This window comes from Octopus sinensis, linkage group LG9 (genome assembly GCF_006345805.1).
Source record: "Octopus sinensis linkage group LG9, ASM634580v1, whole genome shotgun sequence".
NCBI classification, from domain to species: Eukaryota; Metazoa; Mollusca; class Cephalopoda; order Octopoda; family Octopodidae; genus Octopus; species Octopus sinensis.
In genome coordinates, this window is record NC_043005.1 from 98,673,688 (window position 1) to 98,690,876 (window position 17,189).

Sequence of the window (17,189 nt, forward strand, 5' to 3'; positions counted from 1 at the left end):
ATAAGGTCATAACTTTTGGGAGAGGGTAAAATCAACCAAACCCATTACTTAACATGTATTTACATTAACAACACTCTGATGAAAGGTCGTCAGTTTTGGTGGTGCTTGAATTTAGAAAATAAAGACACATAACAAAATACAAGGCAGCTTATCCAGGTCTTTATTGATTCAGCCATCCATTCAATATCAAAAATGATATCAGTTTTAAACTCTTTCATTGTCCCTTAGAAAAATTCACTAATTTTCTGGGCTTGGTCTGTTTAACCCGTTTACTGCAAAAATCAGATATATCCACTCAAAATTCCATTACTCTTAACTGCAGAAAGTTTTATATATATTAGTCTCTCATTTGTTGAGCAATATCATGTTTGAAACTACTTTTTGTTGAGATATGTCAAGTTTATTGAGGTAATGTGACTTGCAGTAAATACCAATTCTATTATTTGGTAGATATTAAACATCATTACTGGAATAACCATGAAATTTAATTTCACATTTAAAGGGTTGATATGGAAGTCATAGAGATAGTTGTTGAGATGTGAAAATATTTGGTGTAGTCACTCACATGCTAGTCACTCTCATAGTCAATCAGCAGGGTATAGGTATTGATCATTCCCATTAATTAGCATAGTCATACTAATATCAACTCTTACAAAAGGTAAAGATGTCCAAGAAAACAGTAACTGTAAGGGCATCAAGCTGCTGAACTGAGTTATGAAAGTAAGAGAAACTAGCTTAGATGCAGTTGGTGTACTAATGTTCATTTCTTAGTGGGACAACTGCTGGAGAGATTCTTAGCAGAAAGATAACCACCGTACCTAGCATTAATTGTTCCAGAGAAGGACTTTAACAGGGTATCATATGCTGTAAACTGGTGGTCACTAAGACATCTTGATGTAGATAAATTGCTTGTGATAGCTGTGCAAGCCATGTGGAGAAATGCTTTTGGCAAGGTGGGCTTCAGCAAGGAATAGTGTGCTGGTAGGAGTTCATCAGGGTTTGGTTCTCAGCCCTTATGGTTTATTCTAGTTCTGCAGGCTATAACAGAAGCTACTTGGGAATTTCTGTGTGCTGGTGATTTAATTTTCATAGCTGGATCTTTTGAAGAATCAGTGTCGAAATTCCAAATATAAAAGCAAAGCCTAGAGTTAAAAGATCGTAAAATGGACCCTGCAAAAAAGATAAAAGCATCTGTGAAGTGACTCTGCTTGCTATGAAAAGGAGTAAATAAGAATGTCATATGGGTGTATAAGACATGCAATGGCACCATAGATTGACAGAGAAAATAGACTCTGTATGTAGCAGATTCATAGGAGTAACTAAAATAAGATCACCAATAAAATATATTTTTGAAAATGCTAGGAGAATTCTCTAGAAGTAGTTGGTGATCTAATTAACTATGGAGGAGTGTATTTTGAAAGCATACTAGCTAGAATAAGAATTGGATAGAAAAAATTCACAGCTAATTTGGATTGAATTACAATTTTAAAAATTTAGGCCAGAAGTCAAAAATTAAGTTCTGGCATGAAGTCAACATTTATAAATAAGAACCTCTACTGGAAAGAAAGGGATTTTCTCTCTGAGTGAAGAGTAGATTATATGATGCTTATGTACAAAATATAATGTTTCATGGTTGTATTGAATGCAGGTGAGAAACAATGGATGGAAGGAGATGAGGTGAACATGCTCTACTGGATGTGTAAGGTTATTGTGCTTGAAAGATGGAGCCCATATGAGCTGAGAGAAAAACAGGGCATAAAAGGAATCATATATGGAGCGCAAGAGAGAAATCTGAGCTGGTAGGGATATGTGATACATATTGAAAATGACACCTGAGTAAAGAAGGGCTATGCAACCTAAGTGGAGGTAACCTGTAGGAGAAGGAAGGTCAGAAAGACATGGAGGAAGCTGATCTTGAGGTTGAACCTCATGAAAGAGATAACAAAGAATCACTATGAGTGGCAAGATACAGAATTCCAGATCCCATCGCTCAAAACATGGAAAAATTAGAATTAAAATGATGACTAATATGGTCAGCTTTAACCCTTTAGCATTCAGATTGCTCAGTCAAGTGTAATTAATGATTATTTATTCACATTGTTTTGAATTAATCATGCTTTATCTTGTAGATTTGAACTTTCAATGATGTAATTGTCTATTTTTAGAATGATACTATAGGATAAGTATGAGAGGCCGTATCTGGCCAGTTTGAACATAAAACAGTTAGAATATTTGGGCCAGATATGGCTGATTTAAATGCCAAAGAGCTAAACACAGCACTAGTGTAACATTTGAGGATGGCTGTTAAGTGTAGGAAAGATACTAGAGACAATGGTTGCTGACGACTGTGGACTTGAGGAGATTGCAGTGATTAACAAGTTAATTTATACTTACAGTAGACATTATTTAAATTTACAGTAGCTGACAAAAGAACTGTTAGAAAATTAACTTGCTACATAAATTCATCTCTTTTCTTCATATTTTGATTTCAAGACTAGACTTTTGGTTAACATGACAATTGTACTTGGTTGTTTTTAGAAAGCAATGAGTTAAGAATTGACTGGTATTATAAATTAAAGTCTTGAAATTTGGCATGAAATACAATTTGAGAAATTTATGCTAATAGGTCAAACGGTAATTTCTGGCATGAAGTCAACATTTATAAATTAGGTTACACAAGATTTTGGGGGAAAATTAACCTCAACAGTTTTGTAACAGAGTGGCTTATTGATCAGCAGTGATTGATAAAAAGAGAACAATTTTTCTGTTTCTATTTCTTTCAGCAAAGACTCTTCAAAAAATATCTAGCAGTGAGGCTTATTTGGGTATTGAGATGTTTGTGAGACTTTTGAGAGAGAAATAATTTCAATATTATAAATTGTTGAGTTGTTTGTGAGGTATTAAACAAAGAAATGAATGCTTTTGAATTGTAATTATTAGCTGTTTAAAATATTCTTGAATAGAATAAAGCTTTACTATTTTATGGAAAAGAGTCCCAACTGGTTGAGATGGGTTAATAGTTTGTATTATAACTTTAGTTTTTACAGCCTCTAGAGTTTCTCAGTTGGATTTGAGATATTTACTCAACTCCCAGTTGTCCAATATATATATTTGATTGTAAATATATTCCTTGAAGAAATAACATCAGTGATACAAACAGCTTCAGCCCTGCTTAAGAAGTTATATAATACATGGATAGAAGATTAAACTTGTATGTGGGTGTTAGATCAAATTTCATTGTGTGATTTACATTCTAGCTGTGACCACCATATTTTTACTGTGAGCTTGCTGTCATAAGATTTAAAATTTATTTGTCTAACATTTCAAAGCTGATAGGAAAATAATGCGAAATTTACTGTTACAATGAATAAGTAGTTGAGTAGCAAATAGAAAAATGTGCAATCTGTAGTTGTACAACTGCTGCTTAAATAGACTTTGTTTGCCACTTATTGCCATCTCAGAGACTTGATAAAAAAAGTACCAAATCAATTAAGATGTGGATGAGTGATTTTTGGCCCAAAGGGTATTTCAGATCAGATGTTGGTGGACTTAGCTTTGGATTTCAATCTAGTCCCCAGTTGTAACAAAATGTTTGATAAGCATACAACAGGGAAACTTTGAAATTAAGCAATTTTCTACTATCAAAAATAAGGAGTTAAAATAACCTTTCAAGACAACATTACTCTTTTACTTGTTTCAGTCATTTGACTGCAGCCATGCTGGAGCACTGCCTTTAGTCGAGCAAATCAACCCCGGGACTTATTCTTTATAAGCTTGGTACTTATTCTATCGGCCTTTTTGCCGAAGCGCTAAATGACGGGGACATAAACACAGCAGCATCGGTTGTCAAGCAATGCCAGAGAGACAAACAAACACACAAACATACACATACACACACACACACACACACACACATATATATATATATATATATCCATGCTAGCATGGAAAACGGACGCTAAATGATGATGATGATATATATACATATATACATATATACGACAGGCTTCTTTCAGTTTCTGTCTACCAAATCCACTCACAAGGCTTTGGTCGGCCCGAGGCTATAGTAGAAAACACTTGCCCAAGGTGCCACGCAGTGGACCTGAAACCGGAACCATGTGGTTGTTATGCAAGCTACTTACCACACAGCCACTCCTGCACCTACGATTCTGTAATAAATATATTAATTATGCTTGTGCACACACACACACACACACACGCATTATATGTACATCTGTGTTAGAACTAATTAATGACCGCCATCATCATCACCACCTTCATTAATGTTTCTTGCTGTTGTCACTGCTTCCATCACCATCAATTCCACTACCTTCACCATTATTGACTACCTTCATCATTATTGACTACCTTCACCATTATTGACTACCTTCACCATTATTGACTACCTTCACCATTATTGACTACCTTCACCATTATTGACTACCTTCACCATTATTGACTACCTTCACCATTATTGACTACCTTCACCATTATTGACTACCTTCACCATTATTGACTACCTTCACCATTATTGACTACCTTCACCATTATTGACTACCTTCACCATTATTGACTACCTTCACCATTATTGACTACCTTCACCATTATTGACTACCTTCACCATTATTGACTACCTTCACCATTATTGACTACCTTCACCATTATTGACTACCTTCACCATTATTGACTACCTTCACCATTATTGACTACCTTCACCATTATTGACTACCTTCACCATTATTGACTACCTTCACCATTATTGACTACCTTCACCATTATTGACTACCTTCACCATTATTGACTACCTTCACCATTATTGACTACCTTCACCATTATTGACTACCTTCACCATTATTGACTACCTTCACCATTATTGACTACCTTCACCATTATTGACTACCTTCACCATTATTGACTACCTTCACCATTATTGACTACCTTCACCATTATTGACTACCTTCACCATTATTGACTACCTTCACCATTATTGACTATCTTCTCCATCACCATTTTTTCTGTGTGTTCATCCTGTGCAAGAGAGACCACAAGAACAACATTAGATATTGAAACTGCATTTCTTACGACTGAAGAGAGTGCAGCTGCTAAAATCAGTATATTCTAATAGCCTTGTTGCTTTTAAACTCTGAATGTCCATGTTATGGTATATGAAAGTAAACAATCATTTTTTGCTTCCTTGTACTTCAGATAGTGTTCTGTTAGCAGATATCTGTTCAGCTTCTTGTACAAAATTCTCATGACTTTCATCATCATCATCATTTCCTATGCTAGCATGGGTTGGACGATTTGACAGGTCTGGCGAACCAGACTCCAATCTGATCTGACAGAGTTTTTACTGCTGGATGCCCTTCCTAACGCCAACCACTCCTAGAGTGTAGTGGGTGCTTTTATGTGCCACCAGCACGAGGGCCAGTTTGGTGGTACTGGCAACGGCCACGCCCAAATGGTGCTTTTTACATGCCACCTGCACAGGAGCCAGTCCAGCAGCACTGTAATTGAAATATTTTTATTAATTGAAATATATATCAAGCAAAACACCTAATGGGACTCTTTTAACTGGGTTAACAAATACAAATAGCATTAAACTAACATGTTGTGGGTTACTGCTTGACTACCTTGGTTTGGTTAGCTGATGTATACCCCCAGGGAAGGTGTTGCAGTTCAGTAAGGGGTTGTAGACTAATTATACAAATCTGTAAAGAAATAATAAATTGTGACCATTATGACAAAAATGTCTGATTACTGTTAAAATGACTTTACTCACATTCTCCATTGTACAATAAATCAGTTTAGCTGTGACATGCTGTGAACACAGTTTATGTGTATGGGAACGCTTTATTGAGAAAATAAATCTCAGACAAAACGAATCATACAGGTGTACTCAAAAGGTGTAAATGTTGCAGTTACAGAGATGAGCACACCTACCACAAAACCTTATGATGCATATATCACCATCATCTGTTTAATGGCCTATTTTACATGCTTGTATAGCTCAGACAGAATTTTGTTTTATTGGACTTTTATGGTTGGATGTCCTACTTGTTGCTAACCGTCACCTCTTTCCCAGCAAGTTAATATTTTCTCATGACCAGACATCACAAATGATGTCAAGACAAGAGAACAGTTGCACACATGCACACACACACTTATGCACACACATATGTACACACACACACACACGTATATATATATATATATATATATATATATATAACAATTGCAGCGTGGAAGGTGTTTATAAGCCATTTAAGAAACACACAAAAGCCGTTCGATTCACTTCAACATTTAAGTTTAATTTGTCAAATTATTTTCGTCGCTAAAATCCGCGACCTGTTCACTGACAAAGTCCGTGCAAAGAGATGCAGCACGGATTTTTGTCAGTGAACAGGTCGCGGATTTTAGCGACGAAAATATTTTGACAAATTAAACTTAAATGTTGAAGTGAATCGAACGGCTTTTGTGTGTTTCTTAAATGGCTTATAAACACCTTCCACGCTGCAATTGTTTTCGTTTTAGCACACGATCTCAGATTAAATTACTTGCTATGCGAGTACATCTCCGTATATATATATAATAGAAATAATTATTTGAGGGAATATTATTCCTAACTTACAGGGAAAAATTCAATTTAGAAATACTGAATCAAATTTCATAAAATATAATATATATATATATATATATATATATATAAAAAATTAGAAAAAAACACCTTTTATCAATTCAAAATGAACAATTAAATTACACCATCTAGAAAATTACATATAATAGAAATATTAAAATTAAAATAACAATAATATACTAAAGATTAAGTAAATTGCAAAAAAATAATAATAACATATATTTGGTATATATATATATATGTACACACACACATACAATGGGCTTGTTTCTGTTTACCAAACCCACTCACAAGGCTTTGGTCAGCCCAGGGCTATAGGAGAAGACACTTGCCCAAGTGAGGATGCATGACCTAGTGGTTAGTGTTGCACTCATGATTGTGAGATCATTGTTTCAATTCCTAGCCTGGGTGGTGTGTTATGTTCTTGAGCAAAACACTTCATCTCACATTGCTCTATGATCACTTTAACACCTGAAGCATTGCACACCTGTTCAGGCAATGGCGATTTGATGGGCAGTGGGGGGGGGGAGTGAGCTAATATACAGCACATATATGTGATCACTATAAACACATCATTTGTGCAGGTCATTTAGCAAAAAAGCTGAACTCTCTTATGTCACCTTCGACAGGAAAGTCCATCGCACACACACAAGCAAACGTACATACACATCTGCTGCATTTAAGTTATCAAAGGAAATAAAGATCCTGTGACGTGGCTGTGTGGTAAGAAGTTTGCTTCTCGACCACATGGTTCCAGGTTCAGTCCCACTGTGTGGAACCTTGGGCAAGTGTCTTCTACTAGAGCCTCAGGTTGACCAAAGCCTTGTGATTGGATTTGGTAGATGGAAACTGAAAGAAGTCTGTCACACATATATATATATATATATATATATATATATAATAATAAATATTAGGGAATAAATCCAAATTTACAGGGAAAAAAATCAGATTTAGGATTAAATCCAATTTTATAGTAAAATATTATAAAATATTATTAGAGACAAAACCACTATTTTGCAAAACAAACAAGGAAAGACTTAATCAATAAATTTTATGTATTGATTAAGTCTTTCCTTGTTTGTTTTGCAAAATAGTGGTTTTGTCTCTAATAATATTTTATATATATATATATATATATATGCACACACACACACACACGCACACACATGTATATATATATATTAATAATAAAAGGGTGAAATTAATTAATTAATTAATAATTTTATCAAGTAGATTGGTACACTAAAATAACCTTTTTAGGTAAAATTATACACATATTCTATAATTATAAACATAATTATAATTAGGGGTCAGCTAATTGCTTCGCCATGTACCGAATTTAGAAATAGGAGCTAAAATTTCTTTTCTACTACTGTAATGATCTCCCAGACAATAACACTTTTTTACGTAGGCAAAAAGAAAAAAAAAATAATGAATCCACACGACTCAGATTAGCTACATACGCATTTCGAGATTAAAGTACAGTTATATTACTTACTTATTTCCCATCTTCAGTGCAGCATTTCAGATATAAATTTGAGAGTGCTAGGATTAAATATGTACGCGATTGAGCGCCATCGCATAACTGATATCCAACCAACACTTCCAAAAATATACAGTCGAATGTGAACACATTTATCTTCAATCATCATCATCATTGTTCGACCGTGGTCGAGACAATGGAATTTACTATGTTGCGCCAGACTTCACGGTCCATCATAGCATTACGGAGGTCCTGTTGCTGGATGCCTGTATCCCTGGAGATTACATCAGGGTAGGAGAGTGTGCGTGTGTGTTACGAGCAATCCCGCAGAAACTGCAGTTTTCGATCATGGAGTAAATTATAATTTCAATATTAATAATAAAAGGCTAAAATTAATTAATTGATCAATTAATTAATAATTAAAAATTTTACCAAGTAGATCGGTACACTAAAATAACCTTTTTAGGTAAAATTATACATATATTCTATAATTATAAACATAATTATAATTAGGGATCAGCTAATTGCTTTGCCATGCACTGAATTTAGAAATAGGAGCCAAAATTCCTTTTCTACTACTGTAATGATCTCCCAGACAGTAATACACTTCTTTACGTAGGCAAAAAGAAAAAAATAACGAATCTTCTAATTTTACCCTTTTATTATTAGGCACAAGGCCTGAAATTTTGGGGGAGTGGGGGGGGTCAGTCAATTAGAGTGACCCAGTACGCAACTGGTACTTAATTTATCGACCCTGAAAGGATGAAAGGCAAAGTTGATCTCGGCGGAATTTGAACTCAGAACTAGCTTATTGAGTAGGAAAAGTGCTAGATATTGATAAGTGTTAGCATAGAGCCACTGCTCCTTGTTGTTGTTGTTATGGAAGCTGTTGCTGCTGTTAATGAAGATGGTTCATCAGTGATTGGTTCAGAGAATTATGACATAATGTAACATTGACATTAGTTAATAAAGGAAGACTCAGCTGCTGACAAAATCAAATTATAAGTATGGATTTATGCGTGCGCCATACTGCTTTGTTTAACTTCACAGCCAAAGGAAAAATCATTGAAAATTAATTATGGAATTGACTTAAAAACAATGATATTTAAGAATGGGAAATGGTGGTAAGAAGCTTGCTTTCCAACCACATGGTTCCAGGTTCAGTCCCACTGTGTGGCACCTTGGGCAAGTGTCTACTACTATAGCTTTGGGCCGACTAAAGCTTTGTGAGTGAATTTGGTAGATGGAAACTGAAAGAAACCTGTTGTATGTATGTGTGTGTGTGTCTGTGTTTGCCCCCTCCCCCAACTCTGCTTAACAACCAGTATTGTTGTGTTTCTTTCCCTGTAACTTACTGGTTCAGCAAAAGTACTAGGCTTAAACAAATAAATCCTAGTGTTGATTTGTTTGACTAAAACTCTTCAAGGCAGTGCTCTAGCGTGGCCACAGTCAAATGACTGAAACAAGTAAAAGAATAAAAAAAAAGAATAAGTTGCAATTGTGTGTTTGTATATATATATATATATATATATATTTATATATATATATAAGAAAGCATTACTTAATAAGATAAAAAACCAAGGCTGTGTAGATATTAGAACATTTATAGATAGAAGGTCTTACAGCTGTTTCTAGGATATTTATTAATTATATCCCTCCAATGAAGGGATATTATTAATTAATATCCTAGAAACAGCTGTAAGACCTATCTATAAATGTTCTAATATCTACACAGCCTTGGTTTTTTATCTTATTACACAAAAAATTCTTATATACACACGCTGACATACAACCAACGTTGAACCCCTTATTCACAAAACTACCGAATCTGGAACTTAACTATGGTCTCTCTATAGCACTTATTCAGCATTACCTGACATCTTTGGGTCTCAATGACACCATTATCTTTTATATATATATATATATATATATATATATATATATATATATATATATATATAGGCACAGGTGTGGGTGTGTGGTAAGTAGCTTACTTACCAACTACATAGTTCTGGGTTCAGTCCCACTGCATGGCATCTTAGACAAGTGTTTTCTACTATAGCCTCAGGCTGACCAAAGCTTTGTGAGTGGATTTGGTAGACGGAAACTGAAAGAAGCCTGTCGTGTGTATGTATGTATATATATGTATATATATATGTGTGTGTGTGTATGTTTGTGTGTCTGTGTTTGTCTCCAGCCCCCCCCCCCATTGCTTGACAACTGATGTTGGTGTGTGTTTATGTCCCCGTAAACTTAGTGGTTTGGCAAAAGAGACTGATAGAACAAGTACTAGCCTACAAAGAATAAGTCCTGGGGTTCAACTACAGGTGCTGCTCCAGCATGGCCAGAGTCAAATGACTGAAACAAATAAAAGAAATATATATATATATATATATATATATATATACATATACACACACACATATATATATAAACCACAAAATGTCAGGAGGTATGACAGCAATATATTATTTAACCACTTGATATAAAATTACAGCTGTTTCACAGCCTTCTTCCACTAGTAATAATTTCAGTGTGGAATAAAATTATGCTTACATGTTCACATTGATATGCATGCTATGCATTATACAATACAGTTGTATATTCAAAAATCAATGCAAATAAAGCTAGCTAGCCAATAAGATCACCAGAACATCATGGTTATGTTAATGAGTCAACTCTAAGCATACATACAAAGTTTTCTCTTTATATATACAACATATGAAAGCTCAAAGTTAGCTTGTGGTCTGTAAAAATAAAAACTTGTTTTATATTAAGGTACTAGAAAGAAGTTCAGGGAGTTGACTATCCCTAATGTTAAAAAACCCCAAAAACAGGATGGGATAAAAAGCGAAAGTATAGTAGTTTAAGTAAATATTAAAAAACTAACATACCTGTATCGTCAAAAATGGCGACAGTTTATCTCTCTCTATATAAACGGCAGTTTGTCTGTGCGTTTTCTGTGTGTCTGTTTTCTCGTACCCTCACTCTGACCACAGCTTTCAACCGATTCTGATGAAACTTGACACACACATAGCCCAATGTCATAATTCAAAACTAACGCAGCGAAAATTTTGAAAAGTTCCCCCAGTTCTGAAAAAAATCGATAAATTCGACATGGGGTCGAGAATCAGAAACCCAAACCACAGACCGTCTAGGGGACGCAACTCCACCTTTTTTAACTCTCAAAAAAATTTACCATCATTTTTTCCCCATTTTTTTGCTATTTTTTGGCTATAACTCTCTAAAAATGCTTTATAGTTATTTCCCTTACAAACCTGAGCAACGCCGGGCGATACTGCTAGTTAATGATAAAATATGACACATCAGCACAATAGGAGAAACCATTGATAGATGTCAGCAATCTAGTAAATATATGTACAAACATAGAATCGAAACACTTGAAAAATCAGATATGGTTGTACTATCTTGTTTGAAAATATCCTCCACATAATGTGTGTGTTTGTGTGTATGTATGTATGTATAAATGTACACACACACACACACACACATGCACACATATCTATATCTATCCATCCATCCATCCCCCCACACCACACCACACATCATTTAATGTCTGCTTTCCATACTGGCATGGGTTGGATGGTGTGACATGGAGCCGGCTAGCAGGGAGCTGTCCAGACTCCACCTGTCTGTTGTGGCATGGTTTCTATGGCTGGATGAGGCCCTTCCTAATGCCAACCACTTAACAGAGTGTGGACTGTGTGTCTTTTACATGCCAGCACTGGCACAGGTGCATTTACGCAGCACTGACACAGGTGCTTTTTATGGGCCACTGGCACCTGAAAAGACAAGCCTGTACATGTGGAAGATGGCAATTTTACTTAGCTTGATGTGTTTTATCAAATACAACAAATTGCCACATCTCCCAGTCTCTTGTCATTTCCTCAGTGAGGCCCAGGGTTCAAAGATCCTTTCCCACCACTTTGTCCCACGTCTTCCTGGGTCTAAACTTTCCACAGGTTTCCTCCATAATTAGAGCTTGGTACTTCTTTATGCAGCTGCTCTCATTCATATGCATCATATCACCAAACCGGTGCAGTCTTCTCTCTTGCACACAAAATCTGATACTCTTATACCCAGTTTTCCTCTTAAATCATTTATACTCTATCGTGCATGCACACTGACATTACCATCCAGCGGAGCATGCTAGTTCATTTCTTTCAAGTATTTGCAAGTCCTCTGTAGTGAAAGCCCATATTTCATTGCCCTGTAACAGCTGTACATACACAAACATTATACAATCTGCCTGTCACTCTGAGAGAATAAGAACAGGCTGGATGAAGTTCAGAGAGTTACTACCTCTGTTAGTAATGAAGGGCCTCTCCCTCAGAGTGAATGGCAGACTATATGATGCCTCTGTATGAACAGCTATACTGCATGGCAGTGAGACCTGGGCTGTGACTACTGAGGATATGTGAAAACTTGAAAGAAATGAAGGCAGTATGCTTCACTGGATGGGTAATATCAATGTGCATATTTGACAGAAAAGCTTAAGAACCCTATGGTTAGAGATTTAGAGATATCCTTACCGAGAAATTTGATAGGGAGGAGCTACTGTCCTGTGACATAGAAGGCAGCTGGGAATTCCTGAGTGACAGCTTGTTGAGTGCCGCAGACCAAATCTGTGGCTGGTGCAAAGTCCCTTCCAGACCTAGCGTAACATGGTGGTGCAACAATACTGTAGGCAGTATAAAGAAACAGGCTTGGAAGGCCTGGAAGAGTCGGAGTAGCAGGAGAATGTATCAGCTAGCCAAAAGGGAAGCTAGGAGACAGGTATATATAGCCAAAGGAGTAGCAGAAAAGAAGTTTGCCAATGTTCAGCGACATGAGGACCAAAGAACTGAAGTATTTCGGATTGCAAGACTGTATGTGAGAGAAAACTGTGGTGTCACAGGAGAGAAATGTGTCTGCATGGATGATGGTGCTCTTGTGTTTAATGATTCTTCAAAGAAAGAGGCTTGAAGATGCCATTATGAAAGACTGCTGAATGTGGAGAATGAATGGGAGAAGGAGAGTCTGCCAAAGGTTGACCCAGTTGAGGGACCAGCTACCCGAATCGACAGTACCCTGGCAGATAAAGTAATTAAGGATATGAAGACAGGGAAAGCACATGGCCCATCAGGAATCACTGCTGAGATACTTAAAATATTGGGTGGTGTGTGTTATGGTCTTGTCACCCACATCATAAATCAGGGAGTTCATGAAGGAGTCGTACCCAATGACTGATGTAGCAGCAGCAGCACCATAGTCAACTGCTACAAGGGTAAAGGTGATGCTTTAGATAGAAATAACTACAGAGGTATCATATTATTGGATCAGATGATGAAAGTTACATGGAGGGTCATAGCCCAACTAATTAAAGAGAGAGTTAGCCTAGATGAGATGCAGTTTGGTTTTGTGCCAGGCGGAAGCACCACTGATTCTATATTTCTGGTAAGGCAACTGCAGGAGAAATATCTAGCCAAAGATAAACCTCTGTACTTGGCTTTTGCTGACTTGTAGAAAGCCTTTCACAGGGTGCCCCGATCCCTATCTGGTGGTCAATGTGGAAACTAGGGATAGACGAATGGTTGGTAAGTGCTGTACAAGCCCTCTACAAGGATGCTGTCAGTAAGGTGAGGGTTGGCAACGAGTATAGTGAAGAATTCCGAGTAGAAGTAGGGGTTCACCAAGGATCAGTCCTCAGCCCCATCTTATTCATTATAGTCCTCCAGACAATAACAGAGGAATTCAAGACAGGCTGCCCTGGGAGCTTCTCTATGCTCTAATAGCCAAGTCACTGCCAGAACTAGAGACGATGTTTAGGGTGTGGAAGCAAGGTCTAGAATCAAAAGGCCTTAGGGTTAACATAGCAAAAACCAAAGTCTTAGTAAGCAGGAAGTCTGTCAAATCACAAGCCCCTTCAGGTTGATGGCCTTGCTCGATCTGTAGAAAAGACGTGGGTAGAAACTCCATATGATGTATTTGGTGTAAGATATGGACACATAAAAGGTGCAGCAATATTAAAGGAAGGTTAACTAGGAAGATAGTTTTTGTGTGTGGCAGATGTACTGGGACAATAAACACTGAAGATGTACAGAAGACAGATTCCATCACATGCCAGGGTGAGAAACTAGAAGTAGTTAATAGCTTCCATTACCTAGGTGACCAAGTCTGTAGTGTGGGTGGTTGCTCTGAGAGCATAGCAGTTAGAATAAGAATAGCCTGGGCAAAGTTCAAGGAGCTCATATCTCTGCTGGCAACTGTATGATGCATGTATGCAAACCGCCATGCTACACAGCAGTGAAACATGAGCCATGACTGCTGAGGACATGTTAAGGCTTGAAAGAAATGATGCTAGTATGATCCACTGGACGTGTAATGTTAGTGTGCGCACAAGACAGAGTGTAAGCGCCCTAAGTGAAAAGTTGGGCATAAGAAGCATCTAATGTGGTGTGCAAGAGAGATGATTGTGCTGGTATGGTCATGTGTTATGTATAGATGAGGACAGCTGTGTGATGAAGTGCCACTCCCTAACTGTGGAAGAGGTAGACCCAGGAAGACATGGGATGACCTCCGAACATTGGGCCTCACAGAGGCAATGACAGGAGACCAAGACCTATGTTGTGATTGAGAAGACCCGGCAACTAAAGTGGGATCGCAACTATGCACATCTGGCCCAGTTAAAGAGTACCCCTGATGTGTTGGGCGATATGATATGCATGAAAAGACCTGTTGAGTCAAGGCCAGTACCCCCTACTGGCTCCCATGCTGGTGGCATGTAAAATGCACCCTCCGAATGTGGCTGGTGCCAGTACCCCTTGACTGGCTCCCATGCTGGTGGCACATAAAAAGCACTATCTAAATGTGATCGACATCAGGACTGCCTGACTGGCTCCTGTGCCGGTGGTACGAAAAAAGCACCATCTGAGCATGAATGATGCCAATGCCCCCTGACTGGTCCCATGCCGGCGGCACATAAAATGCACTATCCGAACCTGATTGATACCATGCCTGCCTGACTGGCTCCTGTGCCGGTGGCACCTAAATAGCACCCACTACACTCTCAGAATGCTTGGTATTAGGAAGGGCGTCTAGCTGTAGAAACATTACCAGATCAGATTGGAGCTTGGTGCAGCCACTGGCTTTCCAGACCTCAGTCAAACCGTCCAACCCATGCCAGCATGGAAAACGGATGTTAAATGATGATGATGTAAATAATTTGAGAGAAGAACTGGGTATACGAAACATCAGACAGTGCTGATATGACCATGTAATGTGTATGAATGAAGACAGTCACATCAAGAGATGCTGCTGTGCTTTTATATTTACCTTCTATGTAATTATATTCCATTCACTTTTAGCTTGATATTTTGGGCTTCAATAGTGTTTTATAACTGTTTGTTTTTCCAATTGTGACACAGGAAAGGAACCTGTTAATCATTCAATTGTAACCAGAATCACAATTCAATGGCTGTAATAACATTTGTCGTCTTTGTTCTTTGTGTGTGTTAATTGTACTGACATAATGACTCTCCCTAGATATAATAAAACAAAGTAGTATGTCAAAAACTTTCTCACTTTTGTCAATTTATATTGTGTGTGTGGTGTGTGTATATATATATATACCAGTGTCGCCTTACTGGCACTTGTGCCCATGCTAGTAGGGTGCCAAGAGCACCACCCGAGCGTGATCATTGCCAGAGCAGCCAACTGGCTACTGTGCCGATGGCATGTAAAAGACACCATTTGAGCATGACCGTTACCAGCATTGCCTTACTGGCACCTGTGCCGGTGGTATGTGTAAAAGATTTGAGCGAGGTCGTTGCCAGTGCCGCCTGACTGGCACGTAAAAGCACTCCATACGGTCTCGGAGTGGTTGGCGTTAGGAAGGACATCCAGCTGTAGAAACTCTGCCAGATCAAGATTGGAACCTGGTTCGCCAACCCTCAGTCAAAATCGTCCAACCCATGCTAGCATGGAAAGCGGACGTTAAACGATGATGATGATGATGATATATATTATATATATTCTGTATGAATTTATAATCTTGGGTTATTCTTAATATTTTCAGTGGTGAAGGAATTGTTTACTCATTTGATGAAATGGTTGGTGTCCTTGAGGTCTCACATTACTTGAAAGTATTGAATAAAGATTATCCAGGTAAAATATAATTTTGTATTCTATTTGTAGAATTATATATTTTAAACTGTTAGCTCCATTTTTGTTTTTTTTAAAATTTGTTTTAAAATAAAGCTCAACAGGTGTAGTAGTGGCCGTGTGGTAAGTAGCTTGCTTACTGACCACATGATTCCGGGTTCAGTCGCACTGTGTGGCCCCTGGGCAAATGTCTTCTACTATAGCCTCGGGCCGACCAAAGCCTTGTGAGTGGATTTTGTACAAGGAAACTGAAAGAAGCCTGTCATATATGTGTATATATATATTTATGTGTGTGTGTATGTTTGTGTGTCTGTGTTTGTCCCTGCAACATCATTTGACAACTGATGCTGGTGTGTTTACATCCCCATAACTTAGCAGTTCGGCAAAAGAGACCGATAGAATAAGTACTAGGCTTACAAAGAATAAGTCCCGGGGTCGATTTGCTCGACTAAAGGCGGTGCTCCAGCATGGCCACAGTCAAATGACTGAAACAAGTAAAAGAGAGTAAAAGAGTATTTTGAATACTTTAATCTTTATTCAACATGAGGCAGCCAGTGTTTTGGTTGGGATTGAACATGCAGAGTCTTTCCATGCAGCATTCCAACATACTTATTTACTGCCAGGACAACTAAAACACTTGTGATATTGATTTCAATATAAATGCATCTGCTCTATCAATTTGTTTCAATTATTTAATTACCTTACAATATTATAATCCATTGAATTGTTAGGGCATTACAGTGTCTTAATGGACTGCTTTACCATTCAGTTGATTTCAGGAAGAATAAATAGCCACACATTTCTACATTCATTGCAACACTTTATACACATTCATTATAACATAGATGCTATTATGAAAAGCTGTAACAGATGGCAAGTTCTGTATCTATTTAAGGCTTATATGTT

At 37.4% G+C, this 17,189-nt stretch overlaps 1 protein-coding gene across 2 annotated transcripts in view; it reads left to right on the forward strand.

Moving 5' to 3' along the window:
- LOC115215369 (guanine nucleotide exchange factor subunit RIC1) overlaps window positions 1-17,189 on the forward strand; it is a 341,602-nt gene that overhangs the window by 76,073 nt on the left and 248,340 nt on the right. For both annotated transcript variants that reach the window (XM_029784517.2, XM_029784518.2), the window contains exon 8: window positions 16,198-16,286. In XM_029784517.2, coding sequence (XP_029640377.1) covers window positions 16,198-16,286 — 89 coding nt within the window. The remainder of the gene's footprint in view (window positions 1-16,197; window positions 16,287-17,189) is intronic.